Raw genomic sequence first — 17,101 nt, 5'->3', positions numbered from 1 at the left:
AAATAGAGGTTTAAAGTTTGCAAAGCACTTTTTCAGTTCAATAAATATTTTAAAGTGTCTTCTATGCACCAAGTATTGTGCTAAACTCTAGGGACCCAAATAAGAAAAAGAGACAGTCCCTGCCCTCAAGGAGCTTATAATCAAATGGGTAAAAACAACACCCAGAAGGAAGCTATGATGAGCTGATACTCATTATGGCCCATGAGAAGGAAGTGCTATTATTAACCACATTTTACAGAATGGAAAATAAGGCTACAGATAGGAATTGTTTGAGGTGGGATTTGAACTCAGATCCTGACTGAGTCCAGGACTGTATTTACATCAACTCTGTTTTTCTGGGGCAATATTTGTAGAATCTTATTCCTTTCTCACTCCCAAGGGTCCCACTAAAATTCAGGATCTTGGATCTTCTCTCATCTATTTCATCTCATGAAAAAGACTTCATGAAGCAATGGAAAGTCAACAGTGTTTGGAGTCTCAGGGCCTAGGTTTCAATCTTGGCTCTGCTACTCTAGGCGAGTCACTTCCCCCTCACTGGAACTCAATTTCTTTGTCTGTAACTCTTTATATTTAGGAAGCTAGGTGGTGCAGTGTATAGTTATGGAGTTGGAGTCTGGAAGATGTGAGTTTGAATCCTGCCCCATGAAGGAATTGGAGAGGATTAGGACAGCAAAGGATTAATTGTGGGAATTTAGTGAGCCACACTGGTCTTGTGACCCAATTCTGGAGCTAGTTCAGTTCCCTTTCTATTCAGTTATGGGTCTAGTTCCATTTCTCTTTTATGAGAAAACGAATTATGGGAATTATGAGAAAACTTTATTGCATTGTTTGAATCTAGCCTTGTGTGACTGGGAAGCTAGACCACCTCTACTTGATCCTTAGAGATCCTTAACTGATAACTTAGGTTATATTGACCAGAAACTCAGTCAGACCCAAAGATTGACACAAGGAGTTTTCTCACAGTTGTAATCTCTTGCAACCCATATGTCTAATCTGAAAACAGTTATTGTTTGCATGGTCCTCTGCTACCTCCCCTGACTTTGCCTTATTTCACTCCTTTCTCCCCAGACCTCACCTGGGAGTGAATGAGAAGCAGGCACCAGTGGAGTCCAGAAAGTGCTGACACAAATGTGAATCTTGTGTTTTTCCTGGGGTCAGCCAGGGCTGCTTCCCTTCACATGGCTCCTCTCATGCCTGCATTGGCACCCTTCAGTCACCTGGGTAGGCATCTCTTTCTGAAAACTTAAATTGAATGTATCATTGATTTAGGACTGGGAGGAACCTTGTAGATGTGGGAAGGTCATAGTATCACAGAATTTGAGGGTTAGATGCGACCTCCACATAGTCAAAGGGATCCCCATGATAACAACAGTCTAGCCCTCTTATTTCTCGTATAAGGAAACAGAGAGGTTAAGTGACTTACCTGGGGCTACAGGGCTACACAGTTAACTGAAGCAAGATTCAAACCTAGATTTTCCTGATACCAAGTCCGTCCAACATACCAGGTTGCTTCACTCCTTTGTATGTGAGTAATTAATAAATTTCAGGATTCTATCCAGTCCGTCAGCTATTCCTCTATCCATCCTTCCTTCCTTCTTTCCATCTATTCATCCTCCCACTATTCCTTCATCTATCCACCCACCCACCCCTCCTTCCTTCCATTATCCATCTATTACCCACCTATCCCTTTGTCTATCTATCCCCCCATCCATTCATGCATTCTTTCTTTCCAATTTGCCATTCCTCATCCATCTATCCATCCATCCATCTACCCATTGTTTTGCTGCTCTCTAATGCACTCATCATGTAATATCATGTATTATATGTTGATCTGTGCATGTCTATCATCCTTCAATAACTGTCACCTTTGTAAACATTGTGAATTAATAAATAAAAAAGCAATTATTAAGTGCTTATTATGCACCAAAGAACTGTCCTAAGTGCTGCGGACACAAATACAAAAGAACTTAGCAAGTTCCTGGCAATAGGAAATGGCATTTAGTAAATGATTATTGATTGATTGATCCCAAGGAGCTTACATTCTGATGAGATAAAGACATAGGGAAATAGCAGCAGCCAGAAAGGCATATTTTATTTGAGAAGTCACAGGAATGATGAAAACAGCCATAAAGGACTTGTTAATAATACTCCCTTTCCACCACAAAGGCAATATTGATTTGATTACTTGTCAAGAGCTGAAAAACTAGAGGGTGAGGTGGAGGGCACACATGTCATAAGGCAAAAGGCAAAAGAGGACCACGGTAGAACATAAAGCATGACAAATAAAGATAGCTTGATTAGTGGGTGAAGCACCATCCCTAGGTCACTAGACACCCTGTGATGGGAGTTTCTGAGCTAAGATTTAATCGCAGAGGGCAAGGTGTCTGGAAAGCCTATGATGGAGAGGGTATGGTAGGGCAGACTGCAAGATCTTTGGATCTGGAGGGTGCGATGATGAGACCATCTCTAAATTCTCCACCTCTCCCCAACCCCCAAAATGGTCTGTGCTCAGAATGAATGTTTGTTGAATGAGTGACTGATTCAATCTTGACTTCTCAGAAATGCTACAGAGGAAGTCATCATTCAGATGAGATCTGGACTGGATGGAAGCCCTGGGAGGCTTCTTTCTCCTCTCAGCACCTTCCACAGTGGAATAGATCTCCTTCACAAGGAATAAGCTGGTTGTCAATAAACATTTAGTTAGAAGGTGGATGAGCACTTGGTGAAATTGCTGGGGAAACTTGTATAAATATTTGAACCAGAAGCTTTCTGAGCTCCTTCCTAGTACAAGTTTCTATGATTAATATGAAAGGCATAAAAGAAACCTTTATATAGCAGAATATAAGCTCCTTGAGGGTAGAGTATTTTTTGGTTTTGCCTTCATATCACTGGCCCTATCATAATATATGGCACATATTGATGTTCAAGAAAAGCTGGATTAAAAAGTGGGGAAAACTGCTGAATTTAGAGAACCTGAGGTCAAATTTCAGATCGGATATTTAGTGCCTAGGATGTGTTGAACAAGTCACAAACTATATGGGTCTAAGGCCTCATTTTAAAAAATGAGAATGGCTTCTTAGATGCCTTCTTCTTCTAGAGTTATGATTCTCAGAATCAACTGCTTTCCTTTGAATTGAATTACAAGTGTTTTAGAAGGTCTGTTGCGGTTGTTCTTTTTCTCCTTCGTCTGTTGTTTTCAGAGAGAATCAGTGACATCATGGGGTCATGTCTTAACCTGTGCATGAACTGGATTTAAGTGAGGCAGAGTTGTGCAAAATCAGCTAAAATGGCAGATCACTTCTGATTGAGATTTCCTAGCATAATCCTAACAACAAAGATAATAATTCATATTTCTCTATTGGTCTCAAGTTTCTAAAAAGCTTTCTTTGTACACCCCTGAGACAGATAGTACAAATGCTGTTACCCTCATTTTACAAAATAGGAAACTGAGGCTTACTAGAATCTTAAGTGCCTTTTCAATTGTTATACAATTTGGGGAGTGTTGGAACTAAACTATGAAGCATAGGATTTGGGAATTATTTTGTTTAACCCTCTTATTTTAAGATAGTAGTTCCTCAACTTTATGTAATAACAGACCACTTTAAAAATTATGATATTTTTCATAAAGCGATCTACAAAAGCAATATTCTTAGTTTATATTTTATTCAAATAAAAGGCAAAATTCATCACAATTTTCTAGCAACACATTTTTAAAATAGAATGAAAGTAATGTAAGAGTTATCACTTAGCTGATAAAATCCCTTAAAATATTCATATTGGTAACAAGTTACAAAAAGAATTTTATTTCACTCTAAAAATGATTTAAATATAATTTTTGAAACAGTTTAATGATATAACTCTTGTTTGTCACTTTTATTTTTTAAAAGTTGCAAGGTTTCTCGGTGTATATATATATGTATTTTAAAGAAACTAGCTTATTTTATGATGATCATCAAAATAAATGACACCGAGAAATACAAGAAATTTTTTCATGACTTGATTTTTCAGAAATGCTGTGAGGAGAAGTGAATGGGGGTTGCCATTCAGGTGAAACGGAGATTGTGGAACTTTTGAGTTCACATCCTTCACATTCAATTGCAGAACAGTACAACAACACAACTCATCCATCTCACAAGAGCCTACGCCAATTAGCTACGATGGGTCAAGGTTGCCTGGAAATGAAATAGGCTTCTGCTCCAATTTGACCTTGTTGAGTATGTCTTATTAAACACTCACTATCTCCTCTCCTCATTCTCCTTCTCCTTCTCCTTCTCCTTCTCCTTCTCCTTCTCCTTCTCCTTCTCCTTCTCCTTTTCTCCTTCTCCTCTCCTCTCCTCCCCTTCCCTCCCATTGCATCTTGGGCCATCTCCTGTAGTCCTGATGAATATCAGGCCACTGGACCCAGATGGCTCTGAAGGGTTAAGTGAGGCTGGTGATCTTGCACAGCCCTCCCTCAAATCAAAGTCAACTGCAAGTCATGTGATCATCTTGATATCATGGTCCTCTTCGAGAACGAAGGACAGTCCCAACAACCTTATTAAGCACTGGCTGTACCACTGTCAGTTGGAGATAATTTCCTGTGTTAGTCTTGATTTTGTTGCCTTGAATTTGAATCTTGTTCTCATGGGGAAAAAATGGATATATTTATTTTCTTTATGCAGGAGTTGAGCTCAGTAATCCAATACCATGGGCCATTCCTCCACACCCTACCCAAGTGCTCTTACATCTGGGGATGGGGGTGAACAGTGTCTTCCCCAGACTGGAAATATATTTTCAGGTGAGTAAACTGTAATGCCAAGGACCTTAGAGACAGATCCCAAGTGATTCCATCTTCTCATTATTATAGAAAAGAAGTGACTTAATAATAGCCAGTATTTAAATAGCATTTTAAGGTTTGCACTGTACTTTAAAAATATGATCTCATTTGATCCTCACAATAATCCTGGGAAGTAGGTGCTATTGCTACCTTCCCCATTTCACAATTGAAGAAACTGAGGCAAATGGAAGTGTAGTGACTTGCCCAGGATCATACAGCTGGTAAGTGAGATTGGAGCTAAAATCAGACGTTGCAGACTCCAGGTCCAGAACTCTCTCTGCTATGCCACCTACCTACAGGTCACGGAGTAGTTAGTATCAGAGACCAGATGTGAACTCAGGCCTTCTGACTTGAAATCCAATACTCTTCCCATTATACTCTGCCCAAATAAGTATAGATGATGAATCAGACATAGAACGATGTTTCTTTGAATTCAGTAAATATTTATTCATCACTTCATGTGTTAAGAACACTATAATAGGTATTCAGAGTAATACAAACTTTAGATAATATTTTACATTTATATAAGCTTAAGGTTTACAAAATGCTTGTTAGATGTTTCAATTGATCCTTATAGTGGCTGTGTGAGGTAGGAAGTGCAAGGGTTATTATCCTCATTTTCCAGATCAGGATACTTAGGCTAAGAAAGACAATATGGCAATAAGGAGTCAGACAAATAAAGCAGTTAGAATGGCATCCAGGTCTTCTGACTCCAAACACGAGAGCTCTGTCTGATGCCCAGCACTGCAAGATAGAGTGCCTGTCCTCATGGAGCTTACAGGCTAGTATAGAATGTGCTAGAGTAGCAGATGACTGGTAACCTCAATAATCATTGGCACACTTAGCTCATGGATGAGCTAGGTGTACCAGTATACCCTGGGGAAGCCTTCCTAATGGCTCTTCTTTTTCTCCTGAGAAGGGGTCAGTGACAATACTCTGCTAGGATGTACTCATACACCTACATCAATAATTCATGGTAGATCTATAAGAAGGCACACAAAAATGTTTGGTAGGCTCCCGGGGGTAGATCAAAACCAACTGAAGAAATAAGAAACCTTCTGCGAGGAAGTGGCAGTTAAACTTGGCTTTAGATTATGATTAGGAAGTATTGGTCTCCCCAAGAAATCCCCCATACATATATAACTCTTGAGTTTATTCACATTCAAAATCTCTCAAAACTGTCTAGCTTTATTTTATTTTTGGTTGTAGTATCTACAAAGTTCACTTGAACTCCAGTTTGGGACAGGGATGGGCCAGATAAAAGTCTAGGAAATAGTCTGAGATTGTAACTGCAGGCAACCAGCCTGGTCCTTCCTCCCTTAATGGGATTAATAGATTTCTACCTTGGGAGAGAGATTACTGGAGCTGGTCTGCCATTCTCTTCCAATTGGGTGCCATTTCAAGCATGAGAGAGTGAAGAGAGAGGAAAAGAAAGAGAATTGTCAGGGACAACATGTGACCTAGCTGGAAGAGGGGGCAAAGTCAGGGAAGAGGTGGCATCTGAAGCGGACCATAGAAGGTGAAAGGAAAAGATCTTCAACAGAGGGAGATGGGATGTGGGAGGATGGACTGGACAAATACACAGAGATGAAGTGACAGATGCTTGCTCTGAAGGTAACTCTCAGTTTACTGAGGAGGACATAAGAGGTATGCAGAGGAACAGAATGAGACAGAGTGAAAGGAGAGGCAAAATGCTCCAGGAGAAATCTGAGGATGGGGTAGGGGACCTATGAAGGATGTTGCAGATAAAGTAGACATAGTCCATTCTCTTTATTTTTACAGGGAAGGCAATCGAGGCCCAGAAAATTGAAGTGATTTACACAGTGTTGCTGTTACTATGTACAATGTTTTCCTGGTTCTGCTTATTTCACTTTGTATCAATTGTACAAGTTTTTCCAGGTACCCAAGCTCACACAGATCTCAAGCAGTAGAATCAGGAGGATGCACCTCCATCTAGGCCTTGAGTGACAAGAATTTCCCCTAGAGGACATGGAAAGTGCATGAATTCCAAGCATGAAGAATGAATGCCCTGCGTGAATGCTGAGTTTATAGAAACAGAAGAGGGTGGGATGAGAGAGGATTAAGGGAAGGATGGTTTAGCTGGCATGAATATAACTTAGATATCAGGGATAGGATTGAGAGGGAAGGGACAGACTTCTCAGAGCTATGCCATTGGTAAAGAGGAATGGTTCCCCTTACAAGCCTTGGCTGCAGAATCTCAAAAGTTGTAGCATCATATAGGGGAAACAATAGTGTTTCTAGAATTGGAGAGCCCTGGGTTCAAAACCTCTCTTTGGTGCTTACTACCTGAAAGGCATTAACCTTTAAGGGAATCAGTTTCCTCATGTGTAAAAGGAAAGGGTTATAAAAGAAGATTTTCAGGTCCTTTTCGGCTCTATGATGATCCTGTGAACAGAGTGTACCTAGTTCAACCTGTACCTGAGCAAGCACCCCTCTCTGACAAGGGTTTGTCAGTTCTTCTGACGAAATTGCCTTTAAAGGCAGCCCACTCTACATTTGGATGGATCTAATTATTAGGACCTCCCCTCCCTAATTCATCCCAGCCAAACCTGTGGAGGATGCATCATTGACCTCAATAGATGGGGCATGTGTGTGGGGTGGTGGTGAAGGGAGTCTTATATATGACCACCAAGTTCCTTTGCAGAAATAAAAGACGAATCGCAGAGAATCTTGAATTTTGGAGTCAGAAGGAAAGAAACAAGCATTTATATATTGCCTACTATATACCAGGCACTGTGTTAAGTGCTTGACAAATGTGATATCATTTGATCCGTTCACAAGAACCCTGGGAGGTAAATGTTATTATTATCCCCGTTCTACACATGAAAAAAACTGAGGCAGACAGAGGTGAAGTGACTTGCCCAGGTTCATACAGTTAGTATCTGAGACAGGATTCAAACTCAGGTCTTCCTGATCCCAGGCTTAGCACTCTATCCACAGCTCTACCTAGGTTCAGGTCCATGATCTGCTATTTGTTATTTACTTTCTAGCTGTATGTAATCTTGGGCAAGTTTCTTCCTTTCCTTGGACCTCAGTTTCCTCAGTTGTAAAAAAAGAAAAAAAGATGAGGGGATCTTTGACTCCAGAAGAAGGATGATGAAAGATGCTACCTATAGCAAGAGGAGAGGCTGATCCCTTAGACCCTCAAATCTGAAGCCAGAGGGCGGTAGGTCTGCCTGAAGTATGATTGGGCTGTTTTAGCCAGCCTCCTCTTCCTGGGAAGAGGTAACTGGAGTAAAGAGTCATGTCTGCCCTCTCACACTGAAAGGAGGAGTGGGGAGGAATGCCCTGAGGGCAGGGGCTGTGTTTTCCCAGCCTACAACTTTATTGGGCAGCTAAAAAAAGATCAAAGTGTTCTGTGCCCTTCCCCTCTCTCCAGAGTCAATGCCAGTCTGGCTGCTTTCCCTTTTGTAGAAAGAGCCTGGGTAACATTTGCCAGAGCAGTAAGCATTTGAGACTGGGGCAGGGGTAGAACCAGTCTAAGAGAAGCTGGTAGAGTTCTGTCTTTGTGGCCCCCTGCCCCCAATGGGCAAGAAAGATCCAAGAGATTTTTCTTCTCCTCTCCCTTAGGCATTTGTAAGCTATTCCTGAAACCCCAGAGTAATTGGAAAGCCACCCTGGAAGGGGGCTGAGACTGGAATTTCTTCCACAGTAAAGAGAGCAAACTGTGATGCAGTGGAAAGACTCCTAGATTTGAAGTCAAAGAACTTGGGTTCAAATTTTACCTTTGTCACTTCCTACTTGGGTTCGATGCATAAGGACTTTCTATAGAGGACAGTATAAAATAGGATGATGTATGAGGTCCCCTGCCATACAAGGACTAGTTAAAGGGACAGGGTGCTGTGTGGGGGTGGGTAGCTTGAAAAAGAAGATTTACAGGGTAGAGGAGGAAGGAAAATGGTAGCTGTCTGCAAATATGTGAAGGCAGATTTGAGCTGGTGCGCTCGGTCCTAGAGAGCAAAATTAGTAATCAGGCCTAGAACTTGCAGAGAGGGAGATTAGGGCTCAGTGTAAAGAAATGCTTCCTACCAAGCAGAGCTCTCTGAAAGTGGAATGGGAAGCCCAGGCAGGTAGTGAGTTTCCCGTCACTGATATCCTTCAAGGTGACTCTGGATTAAGACTTGTCACAGATATCATAGAGGGGACTGCTGCTCAAATGAAGGTTGCATGGGATGCTCTCTGGGGTCCCTTCTAAGTCTGGGATTTTGTGATTCCCTTCCAAATAAAAATCTTATCTTAAGAGTAATCCTCTACCTTCACCCCCAGGTATCAAGAAGATTACCGGGTCTATTCTACTGATAGGAAAATCAGAGCCCAAACAGAGATATAGCAGTAAGGGGGTGATGAGTGATGGAGGAAGGGCTGGAAGCAGTCTAGTGATGAAGGGAGGATGGGAGCACAGTCTCCCTCTCTCACCTCAGAGCCAGGCGGAGTTGCAAGTCCAAAGGAGAGGAAGGAATTTCATTTATCCACCAGTCTGTCTGCTGGTTATATCTCAGAGGCCAAGAGCAAACAGACTCCAGAAGATGGTGAGGAGCCCAGTGAGGACAAGGCCTGAGGAACCCGGGGTCCAGGAGGCAGCCCCATTACACAGGTCTGCTTGGCAGCAGGACACTTTGGCATTTTGTTTGATCTGGATTTCCTCCACACCATCCTTGGTGCAGCTGGCCGCACAGGATTTGTAGACCACAACTGGAGAGTCTGAACACAAACAGAGTGGGAGGTGAGTCAATACGCTAGCAGGTCCCTTGTTAGGTAACCTCAACATCACATACTTTATATCATTTATTTGTGCATACATTCCCTCTCTGCCTTTTAGATTATGGACTCCTTGAAGGAAGAGGTTGTATAATTTTTCATCTCTGAGCTATTAGGGCAGAACTCATGGTCCAGAACATGGTAGGTGTTTAATAAATGCTCGTTACATTGAGGTGAGCCATTAGCTTTTGCTTTAAGCAACTGACTTTCCTTTCCTCACCATGATACAGCCACTTTGGTCCTCCCTGGTATTCTACCCACTGACTAATCTCAGGGTCCTTGGGATACGTAACCCTCAGAGTAGAGCTCATGTCTTCTTTTTCAGGCTTAACCCCTTCCTGGGCCTCCTCTCCCTGGTTCCCTTGTCTGTCAATGGAATAAATTTCCAAACCTTCTGCTCGCTGTTCAGGGTCTTCCAATCTATTGCAAGTAATTAGAATCTCATTAGAGAGACCCTTAGAAATCCCCTAATCCAACACTACACAAACCATGAATCTTTCAAGTCAAGAAACTTGGATGTGAACCTAGGCAACTGAGGGAAGGAATTAGGGTCTCAAAGATTCTAGTCTGGTCCAAATCCCACATTTTAGATTAAGAAACTGGGGCCCAGACACCTAGTGACTTGTACAAGGTCACAGAGCCAGTAAGTAACAAGCCTAGATTCTAGGATTTTAAATTCAGGGCTCACTCCATTGTGCCCTGTAAGCCTCAACTCACTTTAGAATTTAAGGGTAGGAAACCTGAGGCTTTGGATTTAGAGTTGGTGATGAAGATTTAAGGATTTAGAAGGCCAAACATGGCCTCAAGGTCTGAGGGTGGCCACACTAAAGGATCTAGAAGTCTACATGTGGCCTCAGAGTCTCAGTGACCTCATCGCCTCTGCTTTAGATAATATCTTTAGTACTATAATTAGTAATATTCCTAATATCTTAGACAGAAAGTTTTTTCAAAGATCAAACTCACTCTCTTCTCACTATCTCTTATTCTTTTCCCATCCTTCTTTCCACTGCTGTGATCCCCTCCCCACCTCACCAAGTATCCTTCTGTTTTACTCTCTCCTTGTTCATTAGCTCATTCAGCCTAGTTTCTAATCGTGCTTCAGATACTTGGGAGTTGTGTGACCTTGGGCAAGTCACTTAACCTGTTTGTCTCAGTTTCTTCAACTGTAAAATGGGCTTCATCATAACACCTACCTCTCAGGGTTGTCATGAAGATCAAATGAGATTCTATTTGTAAAAGTGCTTAGCACAGCTCCTGGCACATAGTAGGTACTATAGAAATACTTATTCTCATTATCCCTACCTACAGCTTCCCTAAGGGGAATCAAGGGTAACTTACAGGCTCGAACGGTCTTGCAGTAGATGGCTAGCCCTGGGCAATGCACTGGGTTCGAGCAGTCATTATCATTAGCTGTACAGACGTGGCAATCCAGGGCGTGGGCTGAAAGAGGTTAGATAAAAACCACAGATGATCAATTACTGGCAGCCATTCTCCCCAGTATCCCCCACCTCACCTCGCTTCTGCCTGGATCCAGCCAGACCTGAGAATGGGATTTTCCTGTCTTATGAGCCTTCAAGGGTACTTTTAGGGCTCTGACCACAGCTGTTCCCATCAAAGAGAGAGCCCTTGGCCAGATTTCTTTTTCCATTACAATCTCCAATATCCTCAGCCAAATGGCAGCATCCATCTTGTGTTCTTCTCCACTCTCCTCTGCTCCCCACCCCATCAAGGACTCAGAACTGGTACTTCTCCCATAATTAAAAAACAAAATACCTAACTTCAAAGTTGAGACTTCAGAGGGATCTGGCCCAATCCTCTCCATAACATCATTGACAAATGGTTCTCCACTTCCACCAAATGTGAACTTTAAGGATGAGGAACTCACTATTTCTTGAGGTAGCCCATCCCTTTCTGAGACTTCTCTAATTACTGGGAAGTTTTCCCTAATGCTGATCCAAAGGAAAACACCCTAGATTTTTGGCATCCTTTTTTGGGAAGGAGTCTCCAAATGAGGTAAGATGAGGGGTGGGGGGTGAGGCCAGAATACTAGCAAATAACCTTCTTATCCACTTCTAAACTCTCATCCATCCCACCTTGACCCCTGGAAGTTGATCTCTCCATCCCCCTTACCAAGTTGCTTGGTCATGATGATGGCTACCAGGAACATGACTGAAAAGGACCTCATGGTTGAAAGTGAGGGTGAGTATGGAGGGGGGTGTTGAGCTGGGCAGGAGGTGGTAGCCACAGGCAAGATTCTTCAGCCTAAGGAGCAAGAAGGAGGAGTTTATAGGAAGCTTAATGACTGTTCTGTAGTTGTCTTCATCACCAACCCTAAAGCATTCCCACTTCTGTTCATTCCTTTCCCCATTTCCCCCATGTTTGTCAAAATCCTCCTCCAAGGCCCAAGGCCTTCAGGTAGGCTTTTTTTGAATATTCCAGGCAGGAATTATGACATTTAGGGAAAGGATCCTCTCATTTTATGGCTAAGGAAATTGACGTCCAGAGAAGTTAGGTCACATAGGCAATAAGTAACAAGTCAGACTTTGAAGCAAGGATTAAAATCTTCATTGTTTCTGTTTAGTCCTTTCAGTCATGTCTGATTCTTCATGACCCCATTTGGGGTTTTCTTGGCAAAGAAACTGGAGTGGTTTGCCATTTCCTTCTCCAGCTCATTTTACAAATGAGGAAACTGAGGCAAATAAGATTTGCCCAGGCTTACACAGTTAGTGAGTATCTGAGGCTAGATTTGAACTCATGAAGGTGAGTCTTCCTGATTCCAGACCTGGCATTCTATCCATTTGCACCAACTAGTTGCCCAGTGTAATCCATAACTGAACTGATAGTGGGTTTTCCACCATTCCATGTCTTCAAGTGAAGGTTGACTGGCCTTTGATCATGATCCTTGTTCAATGGCCAATCAACCTTCACTTGAAGACATGGAATGGTGGAAAGCCCCTATCATCCAGGGAAGATCATATCACTTTTGGACAGCTCTGATCATTAGGCGTATTTCTTAACATTAAGCCTAAGTCTGTTTCTTAGAGTTCTATCCATCTTCTCTCTTAGTTATGTCCTTTGGGGCCAGGCTGAGCAAGTCTTTTCCCTCTTCCATGTGATAACCCTTCAGATACTTGAAAATTACTCTCATGCTCCCATGCTCCATACCCACTGACTCTTCTACTTCCCTCAACCAATCTTTATAAAGTATAATCTTGAGACCCCTTATCCCTCTGGTCACCTTCTTCTGAGTATTCTCCAAATTATAGATGGTCTCTGTAATATATGACTCCTAGAACCAAACACAACAACTTTTAATGTGGTCTGACTCAGGCACAGTATATAGTTATTACCTCCATAGTCCTGGATTCTGTTCCTCTCAGTGTTGCTTAAAATTGAATTTCTTTTGGTGGGGTAAGAAATACATCATATTATTGACTCATATTGGAATTGCAATCCACTAGACAAATGATTCTCTACCATGCCTCCTCCAATTTGGAACTCATCTGTAATAATTTATGTTTATGTCATGTCAGTATGTGATAATACCAATTTGTAGTCTCTTTCAGTATTATCAGACTAACTTGTAATCCCTTTGGAGCAGCTAAGTAACACGGTGGATAGAGTGCCAGACCCGGGGTCAGGAAGACCTGAGTTCAAATCTGGCCTCAAACAGTTACTAGTTGTGTGACTGGGCAAGTCACTTAACCAAGTGTGCCTCAGCTTCTTTATTTATAAAATGAACTGGAGAAGGAAATGGCAAACCATGTATTGGCCAAGAAAACCCCAAAGGAGTTGGTCATGACTGGAAAAATGACTAAAACAACAAGGTATACTCTTTGGGGGCTACGCACACAGAACAAAATTTGTTCATAATTGTGTAAACGTGTTTTAGCCTGAACCTCATAGAGGTTAAGTGACTTGCCCATGTTCCCAAAGCTAGCAAATGTCAGAAGTGGAATTTGAACCCCTGCCTTCCTGACTCTAAGCCCATCATGTTATTTCTACTTCAAACTGCCTATCTAAGGGCTTATATCTCTCCCCCTTAGTTTTAATCACTTTAGATTTGGTCTAGTCTTCTAGCCTTTATAGAATGCTTTATGCCCTGTCATGTCAAGCTAGCAATCCCTTTCAATTTTGTGCTATCTATGTGTGCCTTCATCAAAGTAACTGAAGATAAAATCAAACAGCAAGGGCTAAGAATTGATGCCAGAAGTGTTCCAGAAGTTCCTTCCCAAGTTCACATGGAATCATCATTCTTTGCATCTAACTTTTCAACTGGTTTTGAATTCACTTAATTATACTGTCTGTCATCCCATATCTTTCCATCTTGTCCACAGTACTAACTTGATAGACTTGGCCAAATTCTTGTTGGAAACCCAGACAAACTATATCTAAAAAAACTCCCCTAATCTACCAGTCTACCCTGGCAGAAAATGAAAATTAAGTTCGTCTGACATGACCTGTGTGTTTGATGAAGTCAGGTTGGCTCTTTGTAATTACTTCTTCTTTTTCAAGTCATACCTTTAATGACATGTTTTGGAACTTATCAGATCAAATTCATGCTCACTTGCTTAGAGTTTACAGACTACAATCTCTACTCTTTTTGAAATTTGGGATATTGGCACTTTCCTACACCTGCCATACATCTCCTGTCAACAGGGATCCTTGGATGGCCACTGGCAGTAGCTCCTTAAATTCATTCACCAGTTCAGTCTTCTGGGATGTCATCTATGTGGGCCTAGAAACTCATAAAAAGAGTTTTCTTCCTATTTCCCTACTTATCTGGGGCATCAACTCCCAACTGGCCATTTTTGTCCTCTTTCCATTCCAGAGGTCATTCACCTTGGTAGAGATATCAGAGACAAAATCAAAGTTGAACTGTACTTTCTTCTCCCTACTGTTGGCTTTCATTGCTCCATCCTCCCTTCTGCCTTTTCCCTGACATATGTTTTTAAAAAGCCTCCAAAATACAACTTTTGTTGTCCTTAGCCCTCTCTTTGCCAGCCATCATTACTGATATCAGGACCATGGCTTTATTATCCACCCTTGCCTCCCTCTCATGTGTCTTTTCAACATCTGAGTTGGCTCATTAGTTCCTTGTGCACCCACAACAGTATCTGTAGATCGTGGATGCTTAACCTTTTTGGTGTCACAGACCTCTGTGGCAGTCTGGTAAAGCCTATAGACCCTATAGTCAGAATCACACTTTTGAATGTACAAAATAAAATACTTAAGATGACAAAGGAAACACATTCAGATAGTTATAAAAATCTTTTTAAAAAATAGAGTCATAGACCTTCTGAAATCTATCCAAGTTTAGAAATCCCCTTTAGATATTTCCCCATTTTCTTCTTCTTCAGAATAGTTTGTCTTTCTTCATATCTTAACAACTCTTCCTGGGCTGACTTCCGCTGTGGGTTCCTACTCAACCTTTCTCCAAACCTTTGGAAATCTGCTCTCCCATTATCCAGGGCACATGGCATTCTATTTCTAGTTTTCCCTTCTTTCTCTTTCAGAAACTCTGAGCTGGGGGTTACTTGACACCCTCCCCCCAACACACACACACACACACACACACACACACACACACACACACACACACACACATACACATACATTCAACCTCCCATTTCCCATGATTTCCATTATTCCAACTCTCAGTTTTTCTTTTGGGGTGAGAATCAGATCCAGACTAGTAGTTTCCCTCAAACTGTATAAAGACAGCACTATCATTAAAGAAAACTAAGAAAATACTTCTGTCTCCTCTCAGGAAAGAGAACTCCAAAGCATCAAGAGAGATTAAGTTAAAAACAAGGAATAATATCTTAAGCATGTAGTGGGGAAAAACCTGTTCTAGGGCACTCACTGTTTGTCCAGATCTGTATATTGGTAACCTCACTTGGAGTCCTGGCTGAGCTATTTTCATGGGAATTTCAAAAGGGCCACTGGACTATAGGGACAGATCATGGAGGGCTTCAGCTGGGTGTGGTGGGGTGGATGTTTTTCCATTCTGGAAACATTAAGAATTCATGGGGATCATTTCATAAGGATGAGTCACCCAAAAACCTAGCCCAGCCTCCAGATACTGAAGAAACAATGAGGAGAGGAGTACTGAGTTGGGAATGGGGGACTAAAATGGAGAGCTCCTGGGAAGACTGTGGGAATATTGGTTGGGAAGAATCCTTGAGGGGGCTAGAGGAAGATAGGTGGACACTGAAGGAGGAGAGAAAGCCCTGTGGAAGGGAGATGTTTGGTGGGAAGAGAAGGATGCTGGGAGAGGAGCATGCTGGAGGTGGAGATGAAATAGAAAAGAGTGAGGGACTGGAGGGGAAAAGGTGCCACCAGGGGGAAAGGGAAGGAGGAAGGGGCATGAGATTGGGGGCCCGGGAAAAGCCTAATCTGGGCAGCAGAGGAGAGCAGGTAGCTCAGATTACATGATTCCCTTGGCAGCCTTCCCCCTTCCCTTGCCTGGTCTGGACACCCTTTCCCTCCTGCTTCTTCCCCTCTCCCCCATCCCGGCCCCATGCAGATCAACCCACTGTCCCCCTTGGTTCCCCCAGCTGCCAGTGGGCCCAGAAACCTTCCTCAACCTGAGCTCGATTTCCCCTCCCCAGCCTCCCCCACTCACGTCCCGCTGTGTTGCTGCAGGAGTTACTGCAGTCCCTATCAACGCAGTGATTCTCTTCCAGAGATCTGACTCCTCTGGACAGCGATCAGGGTTTGGAGACTTTAAGGCACCCCACGCTGGCCCCTGGAACTTGCCCCAGCCCATTCTCACACTCCTACAGCTCTGGGCGGGGCCACGGGGATCCAAATGACAGCTGGGGGAGGGCAGAGAAGGGAGCCGGTGCATGGTAGAAGTAGATTTCATGGCTCCAAGCCTGTGCTCCCCAGAGTTATCTGGATCTTCACTGCTCAGTAATAAAGCCTCAGAAAGTGTATCAGAGCTGGGAGGAGGGGGTGGAGGAGCACAAGATGGGTGTCAGAGCTGGGGAGACCTTGGAGCCCAGGGCGAAGGGAAGGGAACAAACTTGTATCCTGTCTGTTCCGTGCCATTGTTCCTCATCTGAGTCTCCCAACAAACATGGGAAGCAGATGCTATTATTATCCCACTATCTTTCTCCTAAAGATAACTCATACCTTTTCTTCAAGTCCCCAGTGCTGGATTTAGAATCAAGAACATCAGAGTTTGAATTTTGTCTCAGATATTTACTTGCTGCTGCGTGCTCCTGGCCCAGTCACTGAACCTCTCCCAATTTTGGAATTCTTATCTATAAAATGAGATAATGCATGCAAAGCACTTTGCAAACCTTAAAGCACTATGCAAATGCTAACTGGTGTTATTAGTGCTTCAGCTAAGCTTATATGAAGCTGGAGATTCTAAAACTCAGTGGTTTGGGGGAGAGCATGCAGTCGCGGGGCTGTGGTGGGGCAGCCAATGCCCAATAAAAAATACCTCGTGGTCTGTTCCAATACTTGATCGTACAACTCTGCAATTTATTTTAC

At 42.6% G+C, this 17,101-nt stretch overlaps 1 protein-coding gene across 1 annotated transcript; it reads right to left on the bottom strand.

Annotated features, from left to right (window-relative positions):
- Positions 1-5,238: 5,238 nt before the first annotated feature.
- LOC140500369 (ly-6/neurotoxin-like protein 1) lies at positions 5,239-16,344 on the bottom strand. Its single transcript, XM_072602895.1, has 4 exons — positions 16,224-16,344; positions 11,726-11,857; positions 10,934-11,035; positions 5,239-9,538 (listed from the first exon to the last, which is right to left on the bottom strand). The coding sequence occupies exons 2-4, from the start codon at positions 11,778-11,780 to the stop codon at positions 9,333-9,335; spliced, it is 363 nt and encodes a 120-aa protein (XP_072458996.1). The 5' UTR covers positions 11,781-11,857; positions 16,224-16,344; the 3' UTR covers positions 5,239-9,332.
- Positions 16,345-17,101: the final 757 nt, after the last annotated feature.

This window comes from Notamacropus eugenii, chromosome 4 (genome assembly GCF_028372415.1).
Source record: "Notamacropus eugenii isolate mMacEug1 chromosome 4, mMacEug1.pri_v2, whole genome shotgun sequence".
NCBI lineage: Eukaryota > Metazoa > Chordata > Mammalia > Diprotodontia > Macropodidae > Notamacropus > Notamacropus eugenii.
The sequence above is the reverse complement of the archived record's forward strand: the minus strand, read 5'-3'. Positions and strand labels throughout refer to the sequence as shown.